The sequence below is a fragment of the Bombus terrestris genome, chromosome 11 (assembly GCF_910591885.1).
Source record: "Bombus terrestris chromosome 11, iyBomTerr1.2, whole genome shotgun sequence".
Lineage (NCBI taxonomy): Eukaryota > Metazoa > Arthropoda > Insecta > Hymenoptera > Apidae > Bombus > Bombus terrestris.
This window is the reverse complement of record NC_063279.1, coordinates 18570830-18595001: the sequence shown is the minus strand read 5'-3', so window position 1 is coordinate 18595001 and position 24172 is coordinate 18570830. Positions and strand designations below refer to the sequence as shown.

General features: G+C 40.5%; 1 protein-coding gene across 8 annotated transcripts in view; it reads left to right on the top strand.

The window, feature by feature from the left end:
• Window positions 1-18064, top strand: part of LOC100645803 (nuclear factor 1 X-type) — a 65918-nt gene extending 47854 nt beyond the window's left edge. For 6 of the 8 annotated variants that reach the window (XM_012314406.3, XM_012314405.3, XM_012314401.3 and 3 more), the window contains 5 exons: window positions 1879-2022; window positions 12707-12894; window positions 13535-13897; window positions 13962-14196; window positions 14334-18064. In XM_012314406.3, coding sequence (XP_012169796.2) covers window positions 1879-2022; window positions 12707-12894; window positions 13535-13897; window positions 13962-14196; window positions 14334-14572 — 1169 coding nt within the window. In that variant the 3' untranslated portion in view covers window positions 14573-18064. The remainder of the gene's footprint in view (window positions 1-1878; window positions 2023-12706; window positions 12895-13534; window positions 13898-13961; window positions 14197-14333) is intronic. The other 2 variants (XM_012314403.3, XM_012314402.3) reach the window with 2 other exon arrangements.
• The last annotated feature ends 6108 nt before the right edge of the window (window positions 18065-24172 follow it).

Below are 24172 nucleotides of genomic sequence, written 5' to 3'. Positions count from 1 at the left end.
TATCGCGCCGCTCTTCTACTCTCTTTCTCTCTCATTCTCCCCTCCTCCCCCCTCACCTCTTAACTCTTTCATCGATCAAACGATAACCACCAGCCCTCTGCCTCTATGCACACACGCCACGAAACGGAAGTCACTGGATGGAGATGAAAAAGAAGAATAACTTCCGGCTGAAGCCTTTCGTAGGCAAAAAAGATTCGTAAAGATAGAAGGGGTTGGAATAATAGGAATTCGCGGGAGCAAAGTGTTTCTCGCGCTAATTTGAAGCTGATAAAAGTTACGTTTCTTTGAAAATCTTATCTTTTTTAGAGATTCCATTACTATCTTTGTGTTTGACATTAGCAGAAGATATCGCCTCGTGTTCTATTGTTTGTGCTATCCGTATAATTGTCATTCTTGATAGAATTTATTTACCGGATACTAAGGATCGTAGCGAAGATTGCGGGAGAATTAAAGTAGAAAATTCGGAACAATAACATAATAACACGATATATGTGCTTCGGTGTACTATATTTCCCTAGCGAAGAGCAAAACTTGTAACTTTATCTTTATACAACCCTTCCATCCCCCAAAAATTCCGTCATAAAACTTTAGTCCCAAATAGCCTCAATCCACTCCTGTCCCAAACCTAGAACCCTCGACCCACCCTGAAATACCATCGCTGGCGCTGCAACCCCTCCTAGCCCATCGCATCCGAAAGCGTAAGAAATACAAATATTCGAGTCGGACGAAGCAAGAAATACGAACGTACGAATCAGAAGGCAAGAAGACGAATACGTGGAAGGGGTTCGGGTCGAACGTTAAGACTTTCCAGCGAGAAGCACGCGGAAAGTTTCGACTCTTTGCGCTGGGAGGGTTGCAACGGCGGCGGATAGACGGAATTTACGGACGGAATAAAATGACCACTTTCTCAAGCAAAATACATGCACACACACACACATATATATATACACATACACACGCGCGCACACATATAGACACGAGGTCGAACGTGTATGAGAGAGGGTGAGGACGTTGGGGGTTGGGCTAGAAGGGTCGGGGGTGCAGGAAAAATTCCAGCAATAAGCATAGCTGGACCAGGGCCAACCCCGTTTCCCCCGGTTGCTCCCTTTTTATCATACATACGTTGCCTTTATAGCGGCCGCGGGACACTTGATTGACTGTATTGTCGTTAAATTAACGACCGGCGTAAATATCGTGGTGCTCCGGTGAACGAAGCTAATTTTATTGCCGCGAAACGACCGCCCTCCATTCGGACGTGCATGCAAATCCGTTAACAAGAAGACCGTGTATTCCTGTTCTTATTGCTTTTCTTTGTTTCGTTTGCTATCTGAAGGGTCGAACTGTTCTTGACTGGGGATGTCTTTATCTTCAAGGACGATGCACGGGAAGATGAAATCGTAGCTTTAGGATGAAAAGCAGGGTGGAGGGGGTTTTGAAAAATAAAAGGAACTTCTTTGTTGCATAAGTAAATCGACGAATTTAGGATTGTTTTAGTTGTCAGGAATTTTTATTTGATTTTAGTATAGATATTGTATAGTAACGTAATGTGTGAGATTAGCGTTGAGTAACTCTCTCGTTAGAACGATAATTAATAAGCATTTTGTAGTTATTTAACTTAAGTTGCGGTGGAATTTTCGGTTGAATATTCAAAGAGGGAAATATCTCTGTGAAAGAGAGATACCTTTACCTCCTTTGTTAGCTCGTTTATACGAGCAGACGCGGAAGAATACGAAGTAGAAACCGCGTAGGAGTGGGCGAAGCATATTTCCCTCTGAACTCCACTCTCCTCTTTTTTAACTTCTAATTATTTCATACGTAACCGCTAATCTTTGTGTAACGTTGCGGCAGTGTTTTTAACTTTACTTTTCTGTTTCGTAGGCCCACCACCGGTGCATCAGCTCATAAGGAACGACAAGACTGAAAAGCCCCCTACGGTTTCCGTATCGAGTGCGCCGACATTCTCGCCGGTGCTCAGGCCCGAGGATGGTCACCGTGGAATGGATTCTCCGCACTCGCAGACGGGTATGTGCCGATAAAAAGCGCACATTTATCGAGATTTCTCGTACCTAAGGCCGTGATCATCTTTCCAATCGTAAAAATGGCTACCGGAGGCCGCCCGTCTAAGTGGCTGCCACGGTACTTCAAATGGAGGATCTCTCGAGATCATGATCCTTCCTTTACTACTTTGATCTTTCGTCTGAAAATTTCTCAATCAAAATATTTTCTAATAACAAGACAGATTGACTGAACGAGTTTTGAATTAAATATGATAGGAAAGACCCGGATGAGCAAAGAATGAGAAAAGAAAATTCTCTCGGAAAATTTTTACCGTCTTTTGTTCTCCGTATCTGCAGCTTGATAACTCGATAACGTAGTATTACAAGGATCGCGAGGTCCTCCATCAACCGGATGATAACAGCGAGCGGTAATTTGTGATATCTTAACGCGTGGACTTCATCTTTGGTGCTTACATGATGGAAAAGTGGTGAGAAGGATCTCTCTAGAGACACGTGTCTCGTATGAACTGTTCTCGAATTATCCATTCTTATGTTGCATCTCGTAAAAGATCTTTTTTCAAAACAAAGATATACGAAAAGTTGTACAAACCTGACTATATTTCGAAAACAGTTTCTAAAGGACTAGTCGTCCGTCTACGAGTCTCTGTCACTTCCTTTCAATCTCGAATATTAGTCCAAGATGTGGCGTCCATGTGTCAAGATTTGTTCTTCGTTCTCGAAAAAATATTCCTAACGATCCCTTGAAAAAAGATAAAAGAAAAGAAATGAAATAAAAATATGTTGGAAGCGAGTTTTCTTTTAACATAGCATTTGATTATGGGGAGTTCGCTGTAAGTACTCTGCATACTGGAATGCATACTCGCTAGACCGGAAGTACGGCTAAAGACACAAAGAACACAGAGACTGTCCGACGATGATTGCGACTTCTCTAGCCTTCAACCCTTAAAACCCATTTCACCCCTAACATCTGACATTCCCAAATTTTTCGCTCTCTGTTTTTTTGTTCGTTACTCCCGGAAGTTGCCGCACGACAGAGAGTACAAGATCTTAAAATACAAGATCGTCTTGTTCCTGTGTCTCACGCGCTTCAGTACTGTCCGCTTATTTTGCCTGACGAGTTCACTAATAAAAACGATCCTAACGTAATCGGTAAGCAACGTATGGTTCCACGCGTCCTTTGAGAACCGGCCGAACGCCTTCGGAAGCGGAGCGTCAGAAGGATGGTACAAATGATTCCATTGGTTCCATTGCCATTTTTCGCTGCTTCCAACACCGGTCGTCGATAAAACGAGCGCGGTCGGCGTTGTCCATCGGTTAAGGAGCTCGGCGCTACGGTATAACGACGATGTATTTCGAATTTTTCGCGTTTTTTGGAAATATTTCTTAAGTTATTCTGAGATCTGTAGATCAAAATTACTTTTTAACATTAAACAAATAAAGATAAAGGAAAGAAATTATTGTGTGAAAACAATTGGCAATACGAGTGTCGAGTTAATTCATTATCCTCGATTAGCCTCTTAAGCCATTGAATGGCATATCATTTATTTCGATTAGCCTGTCGCATAATATCTAGCAAGTATGGCCGATTTTTCGCGCGATTTTCTGTACTCTATACACTCCACCACCCCGGTAGAGAAGTGTTCTCTCTGGCGTGGTTGGGGGCGGTTATGCGTTTTTAATGTGCAATAATGTGCATCCTCGTTGCACCGTGCGCCGGATTCCAGTGCAACGTCGACGATTTGGCGCCTCGAATGTCCAGTGTGCGATAGACCCAAACTGAGCTCAGCCAGGCATCATGTAAGTAAATCGATCACCAAGGATTGCTGGATCTCGATCCCCACAGGACACGGCCGAGAATCGAAACCGAGTAAAACGATCCTCGAGCATTGCGACGGCCTCGCTAACCTACTTCGAACATAGTCGAGCAACTGTGATGCGATACGGAAACTGATAGAATAATCTCGTGCAAAGTAGGGTAATTGTGACTCGAGATTGCACGACGTTTTTTTCATTTCTTCTTTATGACTGGCAAAGCAACATTTACGATACAATCGTCTTTTGAACGTATCTGCTTTGTTTCGACGTATAGTGGAAGAATTTGAAACGTAAATTAAGTTTTTAAGTCGATTCTTTAAGAAGTCTCTTGGGAATTTAAGATATGTTGTAATGATTGGAGTGTTCATCCATGAGACAGATTATTTCGACGAAGTTTGGTATTTGTTTAACGCATTGACGGCCACGGTGAACACCGGTAATCCAAGTTGCTAGATTTATACATATGATTAAAATGCGAGTGATTTCGCCTTTCGGAACAAGATATATGAAATTCGCGTGGCAGCCAACGTGTTAACGATAAAATAACAATTGACGAGTTCTATTGTCCGGTTCGAACGCTGACGATACTTTTAAATTAGGAGCAAGATGCTTGAAACTAGGTTAGTGGGGCTCGACGCGACTTTTCGGCCAGTCGAACGAACCGCGAGAACGTCCAAGAAACGAACGGTGATCCTTGGACAACGCGAAAATCCTTGAAGTTTAAATGTTTCACGTCGTTCCGTCGTTTCGTTTCGACATAACATTACGTTCGAAAGATCCGATTCTGATAAAAATTTTAAACGAAAAGAAAGAACGCGTGGAAGGTATGCTAATAAATTAGATTTCAAAAGTTAATGTCCCCGATTTTATTGGAAAGTAAACGTTCGAAAGGAAATTGAAGATGAGAAAGAGGCGAGGAAATGATTAAAAGGGGATCGAGAGAAGGAGATCCGAAAGGGTAGCGAGCGAAAGTTTTCGAACGATCCATGGGATCCGTGATCGATGGCCGCGTGCAGCTACGAACAGCCTTGCAAGCCGCGTGCAAGCCCTTAATGTTCGCGTGAAAATGACGCGTGATGATCTCTGTTTCAGTCTGAGCCCGAGCGTAGAGAGAAGCTCGCTAAACTCGACTAAAAGGTACTTTGTGACTGGTTATTGACTGTTCTACATATATATATACACTTATATATCTATTTATATCTATATATATATATATATATATGTATATATATTTGTTACGTATAAATTATATAGCGTACATATGTACGTGTATACGTGACACACGGTGGACAAACGTCGTGTGCGTGGGACTAGCTATTGGCGCGAACGTGTGTCAAGTTTGCGTGCGTGGACTGTTTCGAGTAAGCATAGTTTAGAATCCTAAAAGGTATCTGACCGAAAAGTCGTAGCAGATACGAAGAAAGTAGAGGAACGTCTCAAAATTACCAGCTTTCAAACTTTTAAGTTTCACTATTTTTAAATCTTCAACTTTTTACATTTTTTATTTTTAGACCTGAAATTTTTCGAATTACTTAATTTCCATATTCAAGCACAAATACGGATTCTCACATATTTGATAATCTTCCGTTCCGATATCGGATGAAATCTTTGGAAAATTCTTTTTACAGAAAGAACGAGACAAATGAAACAACCTAGAACAGTGCCAAATTTAAATGTCCTCGAACGAATTCAGTCACGATTCACGTTCGCATTCGATCGTCCTATTGGACGGTCACGCACGCAGGTAAACGCACACGGTCGCTCCCTCACTGGCGTTTCCAGGAGCACACGTGACGAACAAACGATATGGGCAAGTGTCAGTGGCTCGTTACCCGGCACACACGCATCCACCGAAGGAACTTCCGGTTCTCTCGATGCCGCGTGTCCGTGTACGCGTATATGTACGCACATGCATCACGATGTCGTATATATACGCTCGAATATTTTTCTATATTGCTGTCACGTTTGTCATTTCTCCTTTCCAGTGGTTGTTTCTTTTTACACTCTACTGTCGTGTCTCTTCTTTTCCTTTCTCTCTCTTTGATTTCTCTATCTTTATCACGAATATTGTACGTACACGATCGGACACGCGTACACACATATATAGACACATACACACATTCGTACACAGAGACACTCGTAAATACGTTGGAACGTTTTACGAGACCTACTCACGCACTCACACCATCACTTAAGCCCCGTAGATGCTCTGTTATCGTCTATCCTTCTGTTTCTCTTTTGTACATTACGTATCATCGAACTCCCGCCCGACGATCCGCGTCCTTAGTAAATTGCGATCGATCCTCGCGCGAAAATTCCAAGAGTTTCGTCGGAAAGAAGAGCTCACAGTTTAGAGACTCGATAAACGTATCGCTGATCGGAGATGTCTCGGAAGAGATACCTTCGAATCGAAGAAAATCGCGTGCGAATTTCAAGAGTTTAAAGCGTCAGTTAATTCCAATTGGAGTTTCTCTCGAACATTATGCAAAATCTACGTAGCACCGATGAATTGTTTCAATCGTTAAATGTTGGAAATCTCGCGTTACCGATTCATCGAACGTTCAATACCTCGTTCTGTTAATCCTTCGAACTTCCTATTTAAAATTCCGAAATCTTCGAATATCGAATATTGAATTTTCGAGTCACCGATATTCGATATCCCGCGTCGTAGATTCTAAAAGATTTCGCTACGACTAAATTCTTAACGTTATCAACGAGCAATCCAACTGAAGAGCTCCTGAATCCCGGTGGCATCGAAATCGGCGAGCTTCCTTCACAAAGTTTCCGGCCGAATATGCATTCGTTCGGCGCGAGGGTAGGGCGCGAATCGTCGACGCAGCTCGAAATTGCACAATCACGTTCCCACCCCCGAACCAACCCTCCATAGCACCACTATATATGTATATCTTATATATATATATATATATTTCTCAGTGTATATTGGTGTCTCTGCAAGCATTACACACACACACGCGCGCATACACATACACACACATCTACTTTCTCGTCGACCATCCGCTGCACACGGACACATACGTACACACGCTGGATTTCGAGGGTGTCTTCGATGCGGCAGGAGACAAATTTGCCCGGCACACACTTCCTCTGAACCCTCGTCGGCGAGTTATTGCAAATTGAAGATCGGTTGGAACGCCTCGAGTTCTGTTTGGAGGACTGCGACGATTTTAACCACCTATAACGCCAAAGTTCGTTCACTTCTGAGTAAAAGGAGAAAAAATTATCGATTGGCGATTTTTGATTGGAACATTTTTAAAAACATAGGCGTACATTTACGTAACTTGCAAATCTCGCGACATTACATGGAATTAAAAACGATGAATTCTCTCGAAAATGGTTGTCTCTAGAAAAAGATTACACAGATTTCTGAGATACTAACAACGAAGAAAAGTGTGAGCGTGGTGGTAAAATTTAACATCCTGCGGTATCGTAGATTTCGGAAAAGAATGGGACGAAGAGGGAAATTACGCGAAAGGAAAGCTAAGAAGAAGAAATGAAAAGATAAAGGGAGACACGTCGAAGACGAGGAGAAAACGGAGAGAAAAACGCAGGAAGTATTCGTTCCTCGCGGCATGCACCGTCGTCGAGCAAACCTCTCGAATGCCTTCGCTATCGATCTCCTCCACGATGTTCGGTTCTTCTCTACCTCAGACCACCTCTCTTATACGTTATGTTCGCCTTAATTCAATAGAACTATTGCCCAATCGCGCTAAGTGCAGTGCTTAATTTTTTTCAGCTTCTAACGGACCATGCTACCTCTTTTCAACAATTTATTATCCTTCTGTTCGATTTACAAATGATACATTATCCTCTGATTAGAAAAGAAAACGAAGGAAAATACGAATATCAAAATTAAGCACCGTTCTTTTCGTTGATCGAACGCAGCGTATATTTGATGGAAGAAAATACAGCGAGACTATATATTAAAACAATCAGCGACATTATAAGTCGTCGAGACATCATAATCGATGTAGCAGCACTCACAGCTGTAAACATCTTAATGTAGAAACATAGTAAATCTCCGAGTGTAAAAGTTATTTGCCAATTAATATATGAAATTTCGTTGATATATAATTCTGTGAAAAATAGCAAACTGTGTGCTTCGAGAATGTGCTTTCCAAATTATATACTATAAACAATTCTTCGAACATTATGCTACAGAGGAAGAAACACCTCCAAATTAACATTTTATAGCCCTGAACGTGGTTTCAAACTCCTTGTCTCCCTCTATATGGCAATATAATCAAACTTGAGCACTTGATAGATTTTAAAAGCTCGCAAAATATATGTATATGTATCTCTTCCATCGAGAGTACGCTAAAACGGCGCGTTCTTGTTTCGTTTGTCCCATCCTTTTCTTCTATTTCTTCGTGTTTTCCTCTTTTTTCTTTGAAGTTTCCTTTCTTGTTGTTGTTTTACAAGTTCCCTAGTTCTCGACGTTGTTGTTATGGTAGTTGTTGCACCGTGTTGACTCCATCGTTGGTTATTGGTTGGTTTGATGACCGTCCACATGGAAAATGCTTGTTTCACGAGCGAGTTTTTTTTTTACTGCATTCCCTGCATAGAACACCGCGGTATTACGTCGAACAATCGATTGCCGTTCAAGTGTCCACGAGCTTTGTTCTGTACAGTGCGCGAGCCCTGTACGATTTATTGGTCGTTTCCATTACTCGCTTTCCCTGTATTCTTTCTCGCGTACTCTTTCTATCCCATTTTTCCTCCTCCAAGATGCACGAACATTTAATTTTTCAATTGATAGGTTTCGCTGTAACGAAACACACGTATGAAACTGACGATTAGAAAGGAATTATAATACGATCCTTTTTTCTTCACATCGAAAGTTTTACGCGTGTTAATCTTTGATCTTGGCCTTTTGATTGACCTTTCGATCTTTCGATAAACATTTCGCAGAATTAGAATGATCTACGTTGTAAAGATCGACAACTTGGATTTTTTTAAATTGCGAAAGCTAGCGTAAAAAACTAAAGAATGCCGGATATGACTGAGAAACTAGTCTTTCGACTGCATGACTTGTTAAAACACGATGAAACACTGTCACCTTTACATTTTGCGATCAGCGAAGTTTCAACCGGGTCCGGACGTTAGCTAGAAATCGTAGATGTCGTGAAAATACTCTGGATTTTGTCGTTAGAAATAGAAAAAAGCTTTCCTCTCTCAAAGAACAACCGTCGAGAAAGAATAGTACTCTACGATTATTTAAAAACAAAATAGTAAAAGAAGATTGCAAAGCATTGTCGAGCAAAAGGATTGAAACGATCCCTTTCCATCCTCGAACGACTGAGCGACAGAGGGATGGAGAGGGACGGGAGAGAGAGAGGGAAGAGAAAGGGCGGAAAATGAAGAAAGTGGACTAATTCGAGGGTCGTGTTTGTCCACCACAGGGAGATCCCCGAGAAATCCACCTGACGTCTGATTGCGATATGGTAAACCGCTGCGTCACGAGGAACCGAAAAAGCAAGAATGTTCTATGTTAGCCCATTATGAGAATTGTTATATACATATGTGTGTTAGCATTCGGTGTTGCATCTCACATAACTGTTTAAATATACAGTATATGTATACAGTAATGAACAAAAGTATCGGTACAAATCAGATTTTCCTACAAAATCCTCTGTACCTACCTATACAATTTCCCAAGGGAATCTAGTGCCAATACATACTTTTATTCGTCACTATATATACAGATACATATATGCGTGCGACAATTATTATAGATAGATACGTATGTATATGTATTTGTTCGATGATAATCACCAGCCATGCTGATAACTATTACGATTAAAATGGATGTATATATGTATGTGTATTCGTAATAATTGTTGCGCCATTCTATATAGCCGCCTGCAGCTGTGTGCACGATTGTTCGCGCAATGCTGTCGTTGGTAGGCGTGCTAACCGTTTTTTCCTTTTTTCTTTCTTTCGTTCCTTTTGTTTACTCGTTCGGTTCTCTTTCATTTTGGACGTCGAGGTGGAAGGGCTGCCTGTTTAGTTTAATGATTCAATTTCTGGCCGTTCGCTGCAACACCGTCATTGTTCAAAGAAGAATGGAAAAAGGGGAAGTATCAAAGAAATTGAATCAGCTGAATGTCTGTTGTAGTTTCGATGGCCGCGTAAGAGATAGATTTTTCGATTTCAGTTGTTCATTTCGATTATTTTTACGCGTCGCGTCGTTTGGACGATCGGCGAAGCTTGCGCTTTCAGCCATATGGTACAGCCATGGTCGAAAACGATTTAAAAGCGAACGATTTTCTACTTCGAAGGGTCTAGATAAATTCCAAATAGAAAAGAAACGTTGATGTTACGTACAGGGATACGTACGATCGATGCCAGACAAGTGTAGAAGTACTCGTGTCTGACTTAACACGAACCCATTCTACTGCCACTCCAAAGATCGTAATATATTCTCTTTACAATTAAACTTTTCCCATCCTTTGCGCACTCTCGATAGAATCTCTTTTAGAAACTATCGAACCATTTAAGTTCTGAAAATTGCAGAAATCAATTAAGTTACATTTATATCTCGGCTAACGGTTTACTTCCTCATTCGAATAAAACATAGAGTAATAAAATATAAAATAATAAAACCAGATGGAATCGTTCATACTTTGACAGATAATTTCTAATGATGTTTCTACGATTCGATGATATCGTAACGTTAGTTTCATCTAGGAAAAAAATTGTATCGCTTTCGCGCTGTATCGCACCGACGACTAAAACGCAATCCCCACAATGCATCCCCCACGAAACTAACCAAATCGATAATTCTCTAACCAAACTGGTGTTTTTATATGCCTCTATATGGAAATAAGTACACTCTACGATATTCCTGTTCACCTGTGTATGTATAGTAACATATGTGTATAATATCTATATATGTATATTTTTCTAACGCCCCCGTTTGCCTGTCCGTCTGACTGACCTGTCTGTTACCGATCAATCAAACCAGAGTGAAAAGAACAAAACAAAAAAAGGAGATAAAAAAGCGAGGATCAATATTTAGCCGACCCAGTCCCTGTCCCCGTGTATTTCGAAGCGTAATTCCAACGTAGTCGTTTAAAAAATCGGTCGAGAAACATCGACTGGAACCAGAATGATTATGAGACCCGGGGCTTGGAAACGGACAGACAGACAGACAGACGGACGGCATTTCTCGCTAACTGCGTAGTACCGGTCTACCTGGTAAGCTAGCTGTCGCTGTCTGACTGTCTGTCTGTTTGTATGTTCGTCTGTGTCTGTCTGTCTGTCTGTCTGCCCACCCTGTTACACCCACCTGTTCACGTATTACTACTTTTAAGGGTACAGCCTCGAGTCCGGAATAAAAGCTCGCGATGGAAAATATGCAAATCTTTCCCTCGATGATAATACGTGATACGATGATAAGATAATACGAACCAGAGAGGGATATAACGATAAAACGTAAGAACATCCGGACATTCTGGAAAAATGGAATTTGAGAAGATTTTTGACAATTTTGCAAAGTTCTCGAGACTGTACTCACGTTGAACCGTGCACACCATTATATTATCTCTATTTCTCACTCACTGTCACACGGCTAATGCTCTGGGTATGTCGTATGCTGGATGGATTAATTAATTCATTGATTGATTAATTGACTTAATTAATTGACTTGATTGATTGGTTCAATTAATTTCGAATCTTGATTGAGACTTGACTTGTTTATTGCTCTACTTATCTCTCTCTGTCTCTCTCTCTCTCTCTATCTCTCTCTATGTCGTATTCTATATTGTTGTTGCGATGTTGGTGTTGTTGTTTACCATATACATATATATATATATACATACATACATGCATATATATCACCGCATATATATGTATATCATTGTATTGATGTTGATGTTGTTGTTACCTTGATGTTTTTTTGATGTGTTGTTTAATCGTTGTTATCTTGCTGTTTGATGTTTGTTGTTGCACTATATATCTATATATATTCTCTACATATACCTATATATTCTCTATATACATACATGTATATAACCGTGTTGATGATATACGTGTGCGCGCGTGCTCGGCGACAAACAAAATTTATCATAGAATTGTAGAAAGATATATTTATATATGAAAAATAAAACCAAAGAATTTTTAAGAGGAACGTGTACGCGCGCGAGCACACGTACACTGGTATATAAATACATGTACATTTCAGCCAGCCAGCCTCACGCTTGGAGTGCCTTATATATGTGTATATATATATATATATATATGTATGTATATATATACATATATTGTGTGTGTGTGTGTATATATATATATTTAACACGATCGTTATAGTTGGTCGACCCCCTACCCTCGGAAGTACCACTAAAACCACCCCCTAACAGACTCGCAGCAGCAATCGTTACCTCTGTTTGCTCCCTCTTCTGCTAAGCTCTCGCGTGGCGGGCTCCAACTTTACTAACATTCTCCGCATTAACAATTACCATTACCAAACCAGAGTGAACGACGTGATTGCCTAGAGACCAGCTTTACCTAATCGCCCAAATTATTCAACGTCTTTCGCTTCTATTAAAGTTCTTTCTCTAAACGGCGATAACAATAACGCGAAAGCTATGTACGAAATAGACAGAAGCAAGCAAAACGAAGAAGAAGCAGAGGTGAAAGTAAAGAGAAAGTAAAACGCAAATTTCGTCGGAAGATCTTATTAACGAAACAGGAAGAGAGTAATTCGTTCGGTCGAGAATGAAGGAATGAAAAGTGGAAGGGGATGCAGAAACGGAGTCGATTCGAGGGAAGGAACTCGAGTCGAATTTAGGGGGTGGTTTCACCGTGGCCTTGGCCACGCAGTCGGACCATGACAGTGGTGAATTGTGTTTCAGGATTGCACTCTCCGCACGAAGGACTGGCCGGTGGTTCCGGTCAAAGTATGTCCGGGCTTGCCTACTACCAACCGGAGCACCCTGCCTCCACGGGGGTGGTCAAGTATCCCGAGAACGGTCACGACACCCTGTCGGATTTCGTGACGTTCGTCTGCCAGGAGGCCGAGAATACTCAACAACTGCCCCAGGTAGCTTCCGGATCCTTTTTCAATCCGCCACGTTGTCCATTGTCGTGAACTCGAGCCAGGGAACACCGTTCGTTACCTTCGAGAGGACGAAACGGACAACGGGGCGGTTCTTCTCCGACCTGCGTGAACGTCATCCGTGTTCCAATCGCCCTGGATTTTTCGAATTCAATTTGTTGTTAGATTTATCGGTGGAGTGGATAAAAATTGAAATGGTTAATTGGAGAAACATGGGGATATCGTTTGATGAAATTTGTAATGCAATTTCGAATGGAACGTGCAATCCCACGCTTGCGATGCACCGTTATTGGCACGAACTTCTCGATATTGTTACGAATCCAAAGAAATAGTTACATGCGTTTTAGGTAAATCGATGAAAATCACGATATAATCTATCTTAAAATCCATGAATCTCGCAAACGCGGGTTTCAACGCGATTTAAAACCCCTAAACAGTAAATGACTAAATGAACGAATCCGTAAATAAAAATTCAAGAGACCAGTTAGAACGAAAGGACGAATAAGATACAAAGAAAGGCAAAGTTCTTAGTCCGGTAAACCGGGAGTGCGAAGTTACAGAAAACGGGGTGAATGGATCACGCGCGGGTCGACGACGTTGATCGGTGGGTGTGTGGTATTTCCAGGCGCAGCTAGCCGGACCCCGCACTGGCATACAAAAGTTCTCACAGTATTATCCGAGCTCGATGCTTCCGCCACCACCTCCGGCCCCAATGGCGAGGCCTGTCGCCATTATAAGGTCGACGGGCGAGCTGACGGCTACGAACTCGAACTCGCCCCCCACTTCGTCCACCTCGCCCACGGACCCAGCCGAACTGGCATCCAATCAGGAGCAAATGGCTGCTGCGGCAGCGGTCGGACTGGTCAGTTCCGGTTGCCAGAGCTCCGTCGATCCGGCCGGAAGAAAGAGCCCTGCGAGGATCCTTGTCACCGCGCCACACACCAGCCGGGAATACACCTTTGCTCACTTTCACTCTCAACCTGGACAGGTGAGTTTATTTTCGCGAAGAAATAATAATGTTACTTTAACGTGTTTCTTCTTTCTGTTGACAGCAAATATTCACGTATCCTACCATCAGTTCGATGTCAGGGGTTATCTCCCCGACGAACCTCTCCTTATTTTCGTCGCCAGTTTCGGTGACAAGGCCAGTGGCCACCCAGAGATCGGTCTCTAACGTGCCACCTCGCTGGAATACCGCACCGTTCATCAATCTCGAAGACGATTACAACATGATTGCTCCGATCATCACCGGGACTGCCAGCGAGCCGCCTTCCACCATGGACGAAGGTGAATATAACTTTTGTATGTTCCGACCGAAATACATTCAAATTCGAGTCTCCGGTTAATCGTTGCCGTCTCTTCCTTCGAAATCTCAGTTAGCCTCTAGCTGCAAATAAACCGTCGCAAAAATCGTGATCTTGCAGACCGATACTTCCACCCGGTGCATGCGAGCAGCGTGGTGGACAAGAGCGGCGCTGGGAACTTGATGGGCACAGATCTGGGCGTGGCGACGGACCCGACATCGCACCACCACCAACAACAGTCCCAGCAAGCTCAGCAACAGCCTCAGCAGCAACCTCAACAACAACAACCGCCACCGCAGCAACAACAGCAGCAACAAGTGATGCAGGACAAGAGCGGCAGACCGAAATCTCCCCCGTGACACTGGAGGCTTAGAGCGGAAAGCGTCGAGAAGCTCGCATGTTCCACGGGGTCGTTACATACCGGCGCATACGATAATTACCCTGAGCCGGAGGGGAATCGCCAGGATTCCTCGTGTCGTGTTCAGCTTCGCGACCTAAGCCTGCGGAGAATCGAGTGCCTGAGAGTCTGATCGTAGTTTAAGCGGGCCGCGTCGAGGGAACGTTCGAGGGCGCTTCCGGCGAACGGGCTTCCCCGCCATTGCTCTGTTGAGAGGGGGTGAACACCGGGATTAGGTCCTCATTATGCGACCACTCGGCCCTTCTTCACCCTCTGAGGCTCGTTGGCGCCTTTCGTTCTTTCTCAATTTTATAACTTGACAATTTTTATTTCTCCTCTGTTTATTATTTTTCTTTAAAAGATTTGATTAGCGATAGACTATGCGTAATCTAGTGAAAGGTACTTAGTCTACTTAGGATGTTAATTCCAATTGTTAAGTGTAGCTGTAAAAAGTGTAGATTCTGTCAAAACATGAATTCGCGCGTTTCATTCATTCTTACGGCTTTGTAGTGTTTCGAAAGGAAAGGAAACAAAGATTGTCTACGGTGAGAAATTTCATTTTCCTGCAAGGAACGAAGGGCATTTTTCGTCCTCGGGGGGTTAGCGTTTCGGTCAATTATTACTTCCGCGCCACCGGAAGCGTCGTTCTCCTCTCTCGACGCGCCGTTAATTTCTAACTCTTTCTCTTTCTCTTTCTCTTTCTCCTTCCTTCTCTCTTTCTCTTAAGCGTACTCGGTGGACGTGAGTAAGAACCCCTCATTTCGTCTCCTAATTGAAACGTCGCCCGATCGTCGTCGATCGGTCCCGTCGACCAATAAAATTCATAGACGATTTAAACTCGAAGAAAGGAAATAAGAAGAAGAGAACGAAACGAAAAAAGGACAAGAGAAGAACTGCAGAAAAGAAAAGAAAAGAAAAGAAAAGAAAAGAAAATACCAGTAGTGTATCGTTTTCCACACGATTTTATAACGACTGTCTGTTTCCTATTCTTCCTGCTTCGAGACCCTTCCGAAACGTGTGTTTTTGTACATACACGCTCGTGGTATTTTCTAAAATTATAGAAGACGTTAGAATAGTTGCGTCTACGAGATAATACGAAAAATGAAAAAAGCAAAATACGACGGATGAACAAAAAAATATAATCTGTTGTGCTCTTCGAGAAAGGGTTTAACGACAAGGAGAAAACGAAGAGATTGAAAAAAAAGAACTTTCTAGTGCCAATTTCGTAGTTTATAAATATTATAACGAAATTATAATTTTCTATTATATTTTTTTATAATATTTATGAAGGAACACAGACACGTATATACGTATACACACGTACACATGCATGTTTAGATAACACGTGAGCAGATGTAGTCGAGATAATGAGAAAAACTTCTTCTTCGATGATCGAGAAACGGACATTTTTTAAATTAATCTAAAGAAAATTAAGCGAATACACGTATAAAAGAAAAAAAAGAAGAGGATAGTAGATAGAGAGAAGGTCGAGAGGGTTCGATCGACGAGTATCGGTCAGAATAGAAGCTAACCGGTCCACGAACCACGGATAATAATATTAATTATAACATTAATAATAACGATGAAACGATAATTGATAACTTTATAATTGTATCGTTGATTAATCGCCTAATGCTCAGACTAGTGCTAACACTAGTGAAAAAGAAACACAGAGGAAAACGAAAAAATAGAGAGAACGACTAGTTGCGCGGACTAGTCATCAGAGGCTGCTAGTTAGAGATAAAGTGAATATTTAATATTGATTACTATTGATAAATTAAGCGGTTAACTAAGTAACTAAAAAGAGAGTACGATTTATTTCACGATCGATGATGATTAAGCGATATAACGGCGCGCGTGAATAAGAGGACGAAGATGCAAGTGAAACGGAAGAAAACGAAGAGGAAGAAGAGGAGGAAGAAGAGGGGGAATTGGAAGAAAAAAGACTAGAAAACGAGACTATAAAAAGGAATTTCGGAGAAGAGAGGACGATGTTTCGAGATAGTGAGAGATCTATAGTTATTATACTACTTAGGAATTTAGTGTAACGTCGCGCAATGATAAACGAGATAATGTAACATCGAACTCGACGACAACGAAGGTCCTAAACTATAATATTGTATATTGTCCAAAAGTGCTTTCCGTCGACTGTACGTTAAATGAGGGTGTCCGACGATGCGGAGCGAATCTGTTTTTCTTTTTCTTTTTCTTTTTTTTTATTGAAACTTGACTCTTTCGCTGCCAACTTTCAAGAACCAAGTCAGCCACGATATGTACTCTATCTTTTTCCAAGTTCTTAAAGGCGTATATTATCATTTTCAAAAATATTCTAAGAATTAAGAAGGAGAGAAATTCTGATTCTGAGAGCGTGAGGGTTGAAAAGCAAGCACGTGCGGCGACTTGTTCACTTTATAATCCCTAGCGATAGCGATTCCCAAGGAACTCCTTACGTGAAATGCGTTTAATATATTCGCTAGGCGACCAGGTAGTTTTTCGAGATGATTCTTCCTGGGTTGGTGTAAAGTTTCACGAGAATCCCTTTTGTTTTTTCTCTCTTTCTCTCTTCGAGTAAGATTGAAAGGGTGCGCGGCGTTCTTGCCCATTAGCGACGACTGGATCCGACGATCGTGCAACTCGATTAACTCGCGTCCCATTCGTCACTGTGATCCTAAAAAGGAAAACAGAGCAGAGAGACGAAAGTTGTTCGTTGTCACGAGCGGTTGCTTTTAAATATTAGTTCGGTTTTGTTCCGTTCCTAGCGTTAATTACACAAGAAATAAGACGGCGATCGTTCAAAGCCAGTGCTTCATTTTTTCATTCTATCTCCTCCCCTGACCGTTGGTTTTTATTATATTTGCTCGCTTATCTCTGCTTTTATGTGTCTTTAAAAAATTAATATTCGTAGACGACTAACGCTGCTTTAGAATCCAGAGGTTTTGTTACGAGTGACTTGTTCGAGGTTTGATTGTTCCGCTGTATTATTACTAACTTGTGGAAGATACAGTAGAATTTCATTTATTAGAGTGAGACATTAAAAATTCATCTTTAGATTCCCATTTGATCTCAAACATTGAAATTGAAAAGAGAAAGAGTTTAGGATCGAGTCGAAATCGCGATTAAATGGGATGAATGGAGGCACCCTGTCAATCGGTTCGTAGTGATAGTACAAAGAACTTGAGACTAGTAATATCGATAACTAGCGTTAGAAGAAAGAAAAATGAAAAAAGAAGCGTAACATTTACACAGACTCGAGTTAAAGAAAATAACGGGAGCGATACGATGCTACTATTCCTATAAAAATTGCTTCTTACCGCTACTAATAATATTACGAAGCGACGATAAATACCGCTGCAACTATATTGTTAATAACTACGAGGGAAGAAAAACTACTACTATTATTATAACTATTACTGTACAACAATTACCACCACCACCATACCACCATCGCCATCAGCACCACCACCAAAAGAAGAAAAAATAGGAAAAGTCACTTACCACCACAGCACCACCACTACTCTACCACTACCACTAATACTATTACTACTACTGTTACTACTATTATTAATACTGCTACTACTATTACTACTACTACTACTACTACTACTACGACTATAACTACTATTGCTACTACTGCTGTTACTACTACTACTATTACTACTAACACTGATACTCTATTACTATTACTACTACTAACACTATTACTGTCACTACTACTATCACTACTACCACCACTACCACTACCACTACTTCTACTGCTACTAATACTAATACTACTATTACTATCACTACAGCTGCTACTACTACTATTACTATTACTACTGTTGCTACTATCGCTATTACTGCTATCACTACTAGTATCACTAGTGCTGCTGCTACTGCTACAACTACTACTATTACTAACACTATTACTATTAATACTATTACTACTACTACTACTATCACTACTACTGTTACTGCTACTATCGCTACTGCTATTACTATTACTACTACCACTAATACTACCTACTACTACTACTACTACTACTGCTGCTGCTGCTGCTGCTGCTGCTAACACTACTACTATCACTACTGCTACTACTACTACTACTACTACTACTACTACTACTACTACTACTACTACTACTATTACTACTACTACTACTACTACTACTACTACTACTACTATTACTAATTAATAATAACGCTATTGTAAGGTAAACTACTACTATGTTACCGCTACTATTAATTATTAACTATTAATCGTAAGGTGGAAGACGACCGCATACAACTGTTACTATTACACCGCCTATTTCAACTATTAAGACGCGCCGTGTGTTATGGGAGAGGAGAGGCGCTGTTATCGCTGACTACTATTAATTCACACACTAACTAAACTACTAATCGCTTTACGACTACGGTTACTACGGGAGAATGATTCGTTAATGTAAAAAAAAATATATATATATATATTGATCCAACGCGAGAAGAATAGGGTACGTAAAACACGCACGCTCAGGGTGGATCATCCTTGATTTTTAGATGAAAATAATTATTGTTCGTTAAGTCGTTGGTATTAAAAGGGATGCAAAGGCTTTCTAATTACACCTTCTTAAATAATTGAAGGTTTAATCGGATGTTTTCTCGAGCAAGCGAAAAGATTTCGTTGATGGAAAATTTTTATTTGAAAGTAAATCCATGCTTGTACCGTAATACGAACGATTTAGAAGAGGGTGGAACACCCTGGCCATTCTTAGTTGTTACATCACGCACAGGGGTAGAAAGACAGCCGAATTCATCGATCCTAGAACCGATCGATCAAGAATTTCGCACACTCCGTTCGAATCCTTCGCCAACCACCCTCCACGAATTTTTTTTCCTCCAAAGAAGAATTTGTCAATTTCTTAGACGTTTGAAAGAAATATCGAAAAAGTTGAATTGCTGGGTAGACGTAGTAGAAGATCTAGAGCTTCCTTTGAGGGTGGTTCGCGTGAGGTAGTCGAAGGGATCGCAATAGCTGTATAAAGAATTTCAATACTTTCGTCAATGCCAATTGGGATTGTAACGAGACTTCGTGTTCTTATTTTGTTAAAGGAAGATGGGCGGGCACTCGACGCTGATTAATAATAAGAAAAAAAGAAAAATTAAAAATTTCACGGGGAACTATAACAAAGCGAAACCAGGGTGGTTCGGGATACGTATATTACCGCAAATGGACTTCTTACGGTGATCTTTTTTCAGTTTAATTCGCTGGAGTTTGTACGAGATTTTTCGAAATTGATGATCAGGAATCACGTATCGACATATAAAACTAATCGCTGTTTATATAAAAGTAATAATTTGGTACGGTGGAGAAATTACAAAATTGGATGTTGGACGTTCCGAAAGTTCCTCTTCATTAACTTTAACGTTGTAACATTCTTTTTATTCTAATAAGGGTGATTATAGGATGTAATAATTTTATAAAAGAATATTTAAGCATAAAACTTGGAAAATACGTGATTCGAGGATTATCGACGTACGATTTCAAGGATGCGAATAGAATAGAGTGCCAATTAGGGTAGAGCGATTACGAAGTAGTATTAGGTCTTCCCGATAGGGTGAAAGGTCGTGGTTAGGTCGGCTTCCGAGAAAGAATTCACGACGGAAGATTTATTCTTGATCCATATCTAAAATTAACGAAAATGTTAAATTCGAATGCAAATCGAAACTCTCGAATTCAAATAAAATTTTTATTCAAAAATTCAAATCTTTGAATTCAGATTCCAAGGAAAATTTACCACTTAAACTCAAACTTCTAGTTACAACTTTCGAAGTTTCACGAGTAAATAATAATGAATTTTAAATCTGTTTATTGGAAAAAAGAAAGGATAATAGAGTGAGGAAATTAAGAGAAATCTTTCATCGTAGCGCCTGGTGACCGCTTGATTTCGCGATTAGTTGATTCGAGAGTCCAGCCAACCGCGTTTCCGCTCAATACGACGACGTCTGAAGAACGTCGAGCTCGCGTCGCGCCGATCTCTCTCGGGGCATCCACAGAAACATTTTCTATAGCGTCTCGAGCTGCCTTGAACCGAAAGTGCATTAAAAAATCGTCCGCACGACAGCCGATCGGAATTCATTGCGGCTGGGATCACGATTCCAACACGGAATACAAAAGAAAAAAGAAAAGAAAAGGACGCGTGGGAAAAGAAAGAATTTAAAGAAACTACCCTTAATTCTAAATAACACGTTAGTTAGGTATTTTGTATTTTATAGCGATTGTTGTGATATCGACGAGGATCGAACGATAGCAGTTATGTTTTCACACGAACGAATTATTCGAATGTTGATCGTAATGATAACTTAGAAATAATTGCCTTGTTACGAGTGAAAAATCCGATATTTCGCTTAACCGTAGCTAGTAGATAGACTATTTAATTGCATATCTCGCGATAATTTGTAATTTAACTAGCAGCGTAGTAATTTATTAAGAGAGTGATGATTTGAATAGTGACGATCGTCTAGTGTGCTATTCGAATGCTAGAGAATAATTTCAACCATCGAGATCAACGACGCTTTCTCGGATACTTAATTCCGTTCTATATAATTAATTTTTGACCATACCAACTAGTATTATCCTATCAAACCTTTCCACGTTATTTCTCCAAGGAATGTTCGCACGGTGATTAAACCTTTACTCGATTACGCTCTTCACTCTTCCTTTTAACCCTGTTGTCGCTACCCCTGAACAGCTATCCCTGAATACCATTATAAAATACCAACGACGCGACAAGAAGATTAAAAATAGACTATAAACGAGGAAAGGTTCGACGAAAGTGATCCTCAGCCGCAACCGGAAGTTCCCACCGGCACGACAGTGCGCACGAGGACTTTTTCTACGTAAGATAGAATATTTCTCTAGTAGAATTTGGGGGCAGGGGGTTAGAAGGAAAGACGATAGACGAGGGATGTTTTTCTCGCAGAACAGGCGAGGCAAGCTTAATTACGCGTCTCGATCGAGGGAAAAAATCGGGTTCGAGGATGAAAAAATATCGATTGGATATCCCGGGCCACCCACTGTGGCAATTCACCTCGAAGGTGGATCGGTCAAACGAAAACAGCGATTCTTCCGTCGAAATCTTCGCAAATCTCGACGAGGAAACTCTGTGCGAATGGGAAAAAATCATCGAAAGTCGAGACGTCGTTACTTTTCGGGCAATTAAGCGTTAAAGAGTTAAAAAAAGAGGAGAAAGAACAAAGGAAAGACGGTGGATCGTCTGCGTAGAATTTAAGCTTGCGGGGGACTGAAGACGTATGATAAATTATATATATATATTTATATATATTTATATATTATGATATATATATTGATAATATATATAATATATAATTATATATATATATATAAAACATGTAAACGCGTAGCTAACGAACGATTAACTTAGCGGGCACTGATTAACGAGATGAGAAGAAAAGATTGTTTTTGATTCTTCTTTTCTTGTTTTTTTCGTTGTTGGGGGTGTGTGGTTAGGGGGTGTGTTGCGAGAATTCAATAGATGAATATAGAACGCACGAGCATGCGAAGTGTAAGTTCAGCTACAAAAATAACGATAACAATAATATTAATAATAATAATAATAATAATAATAATAATAATAAATAATATATATATAAAGTTTATCGGTACTTAACGACACACTGGTAATTGTAAACGACGAGAAACAGCGATGAGTAACATAGTGCGATTATTACTACCTATTATTACGGCAATACGATGATATACATATATTATAATGATGAAATACAATGATATATTTATCGAATATTTATTAAGCAAACGAGAATAGCACACATTGTGTAGTATCGGTTGTACAAAGTAGGCAACGAGGCGAAAACACGCGAGCGATTTATTTCGTTTTTCGAAGATAGTATCGAAACTCTCAGGGGTCGTCGAGGCTTGGCGCTGTTAGGAGGTCGCGATTTTCATAGTTTTATGTCTCTTCTGATTTTAAAGATAGAGATTCAAATATAAATTTATAATATACGAATTTGGAATATTTCATTTATTCCACCGGTAACTTACAACTTTCTTTCGCGAAACGCACAATATTCTACACAGCGATTCCTGCTAGTGGCTCGATCGTCATTTTTCTACTGTTGAAAACTTTTAGTTTACTCGTGTGCGACTCTTAACGCTCCAAACCGAGCATCCCCGAAAAAAGCGAGCAGACGACTAAAGAGCACGAAAGACGCGACGGGAGGAAGAAAAAGAAAGGGAAGAAAGAGGAAGCCGAGAACGCGAACGTTCGATCACCGACGGCGGTGGTCGGAAGCTCGCGTATATTTTCGTCTCACGATCCTTTTTTTACGATTGTGAACGAGGTTCATGTTATATATCAGGGATTAGACTAAATAGTATAACGATACGCTGCGAAGGAGGTGGCAAGAGAAAAACGCGACAGAAAGAAGTACGCGAGAGGCAGAGAGCACGGCGAAACAGCAGAGAAAAGTTAAGAGATGAAACGAATGAAATGAAAAATGAAGTAACTAAATAAAGGAAGAAACCGAGGATGGTTGGCCTTTGGGAAAGGCAGAGCGAGAGAGAGGGCTGTGACGAAGGTGGTGATAGTGATAAGTGGAAGAGTCAAACGCGTTAAATTAGATTTCTCTATTCAAAGAGTGGCTAAGGAGATTTTAATTATTTTGTTTTTTTTTTTTAATACAGAGCTCCGGATTCCCAGCTTTGTTGTGTTTCGCTGAGACAAAAATACGTATTAACGATAATATATTTCGGTATTTTAAACGTTGATAATCGTTTCTTATACTTATTTCTACGTGTATATTTGGACTATCGGCCATTAACATTAAAATAAAGCATAGATCTAGCGTTGATATAAAAAAACGATCGGCATATCCATTATTACTTGTAACGAAGTCGCAATTTTCCTTCCGATTCAGATAGTTAGGAAAACGAATTCACGGAAAACCATCTCGTACAGCGTATATTAATGAAGATCTCTGTTTCAATTTATACTTCTTATAATTACATTTCTCCAAGAAACGCCGGAGGAAACGATAAGTACGACTGACCAGCCCTCTTTCCATAGAGACGATCGATCATCGAATATTAATGCTTAAGAAAAACCAAAGTTGTGATAAGCGTGGCGGGACTCGAAACCATGCACGATATCGAAGAAATTTTTAGAGGATGGAGGAGAAACGAGAGAAAGAAGGGGAAAAAGAGGAAAACGGAGAAACGAGCGATCCGGGGTGCGTGAAACGACCTCGACTCGCCAACGGAGCTGGCAACCCTCCGACGAAGGGACACTGACAAGGGAGAGGCTTCTTTGTCACCTTACCGCGCCAATTATACGTTGTGTCCATACTGTCTCAATTAATATAATGTATTATATTATATATATAATATATATTATATATATATATATATATCCGACAATATTGATTATTAAAAATTCTTAATATATAAAAGAGGAGAAAAAAGAAAAGAGTAAATGTGAATGTTGGCCGAAAATTTATCCCCCTTTTGAGTTGTTCCACATTTCAATTCTATGCGTTCGTATATAATTTCAAGTATGCTGCTGTA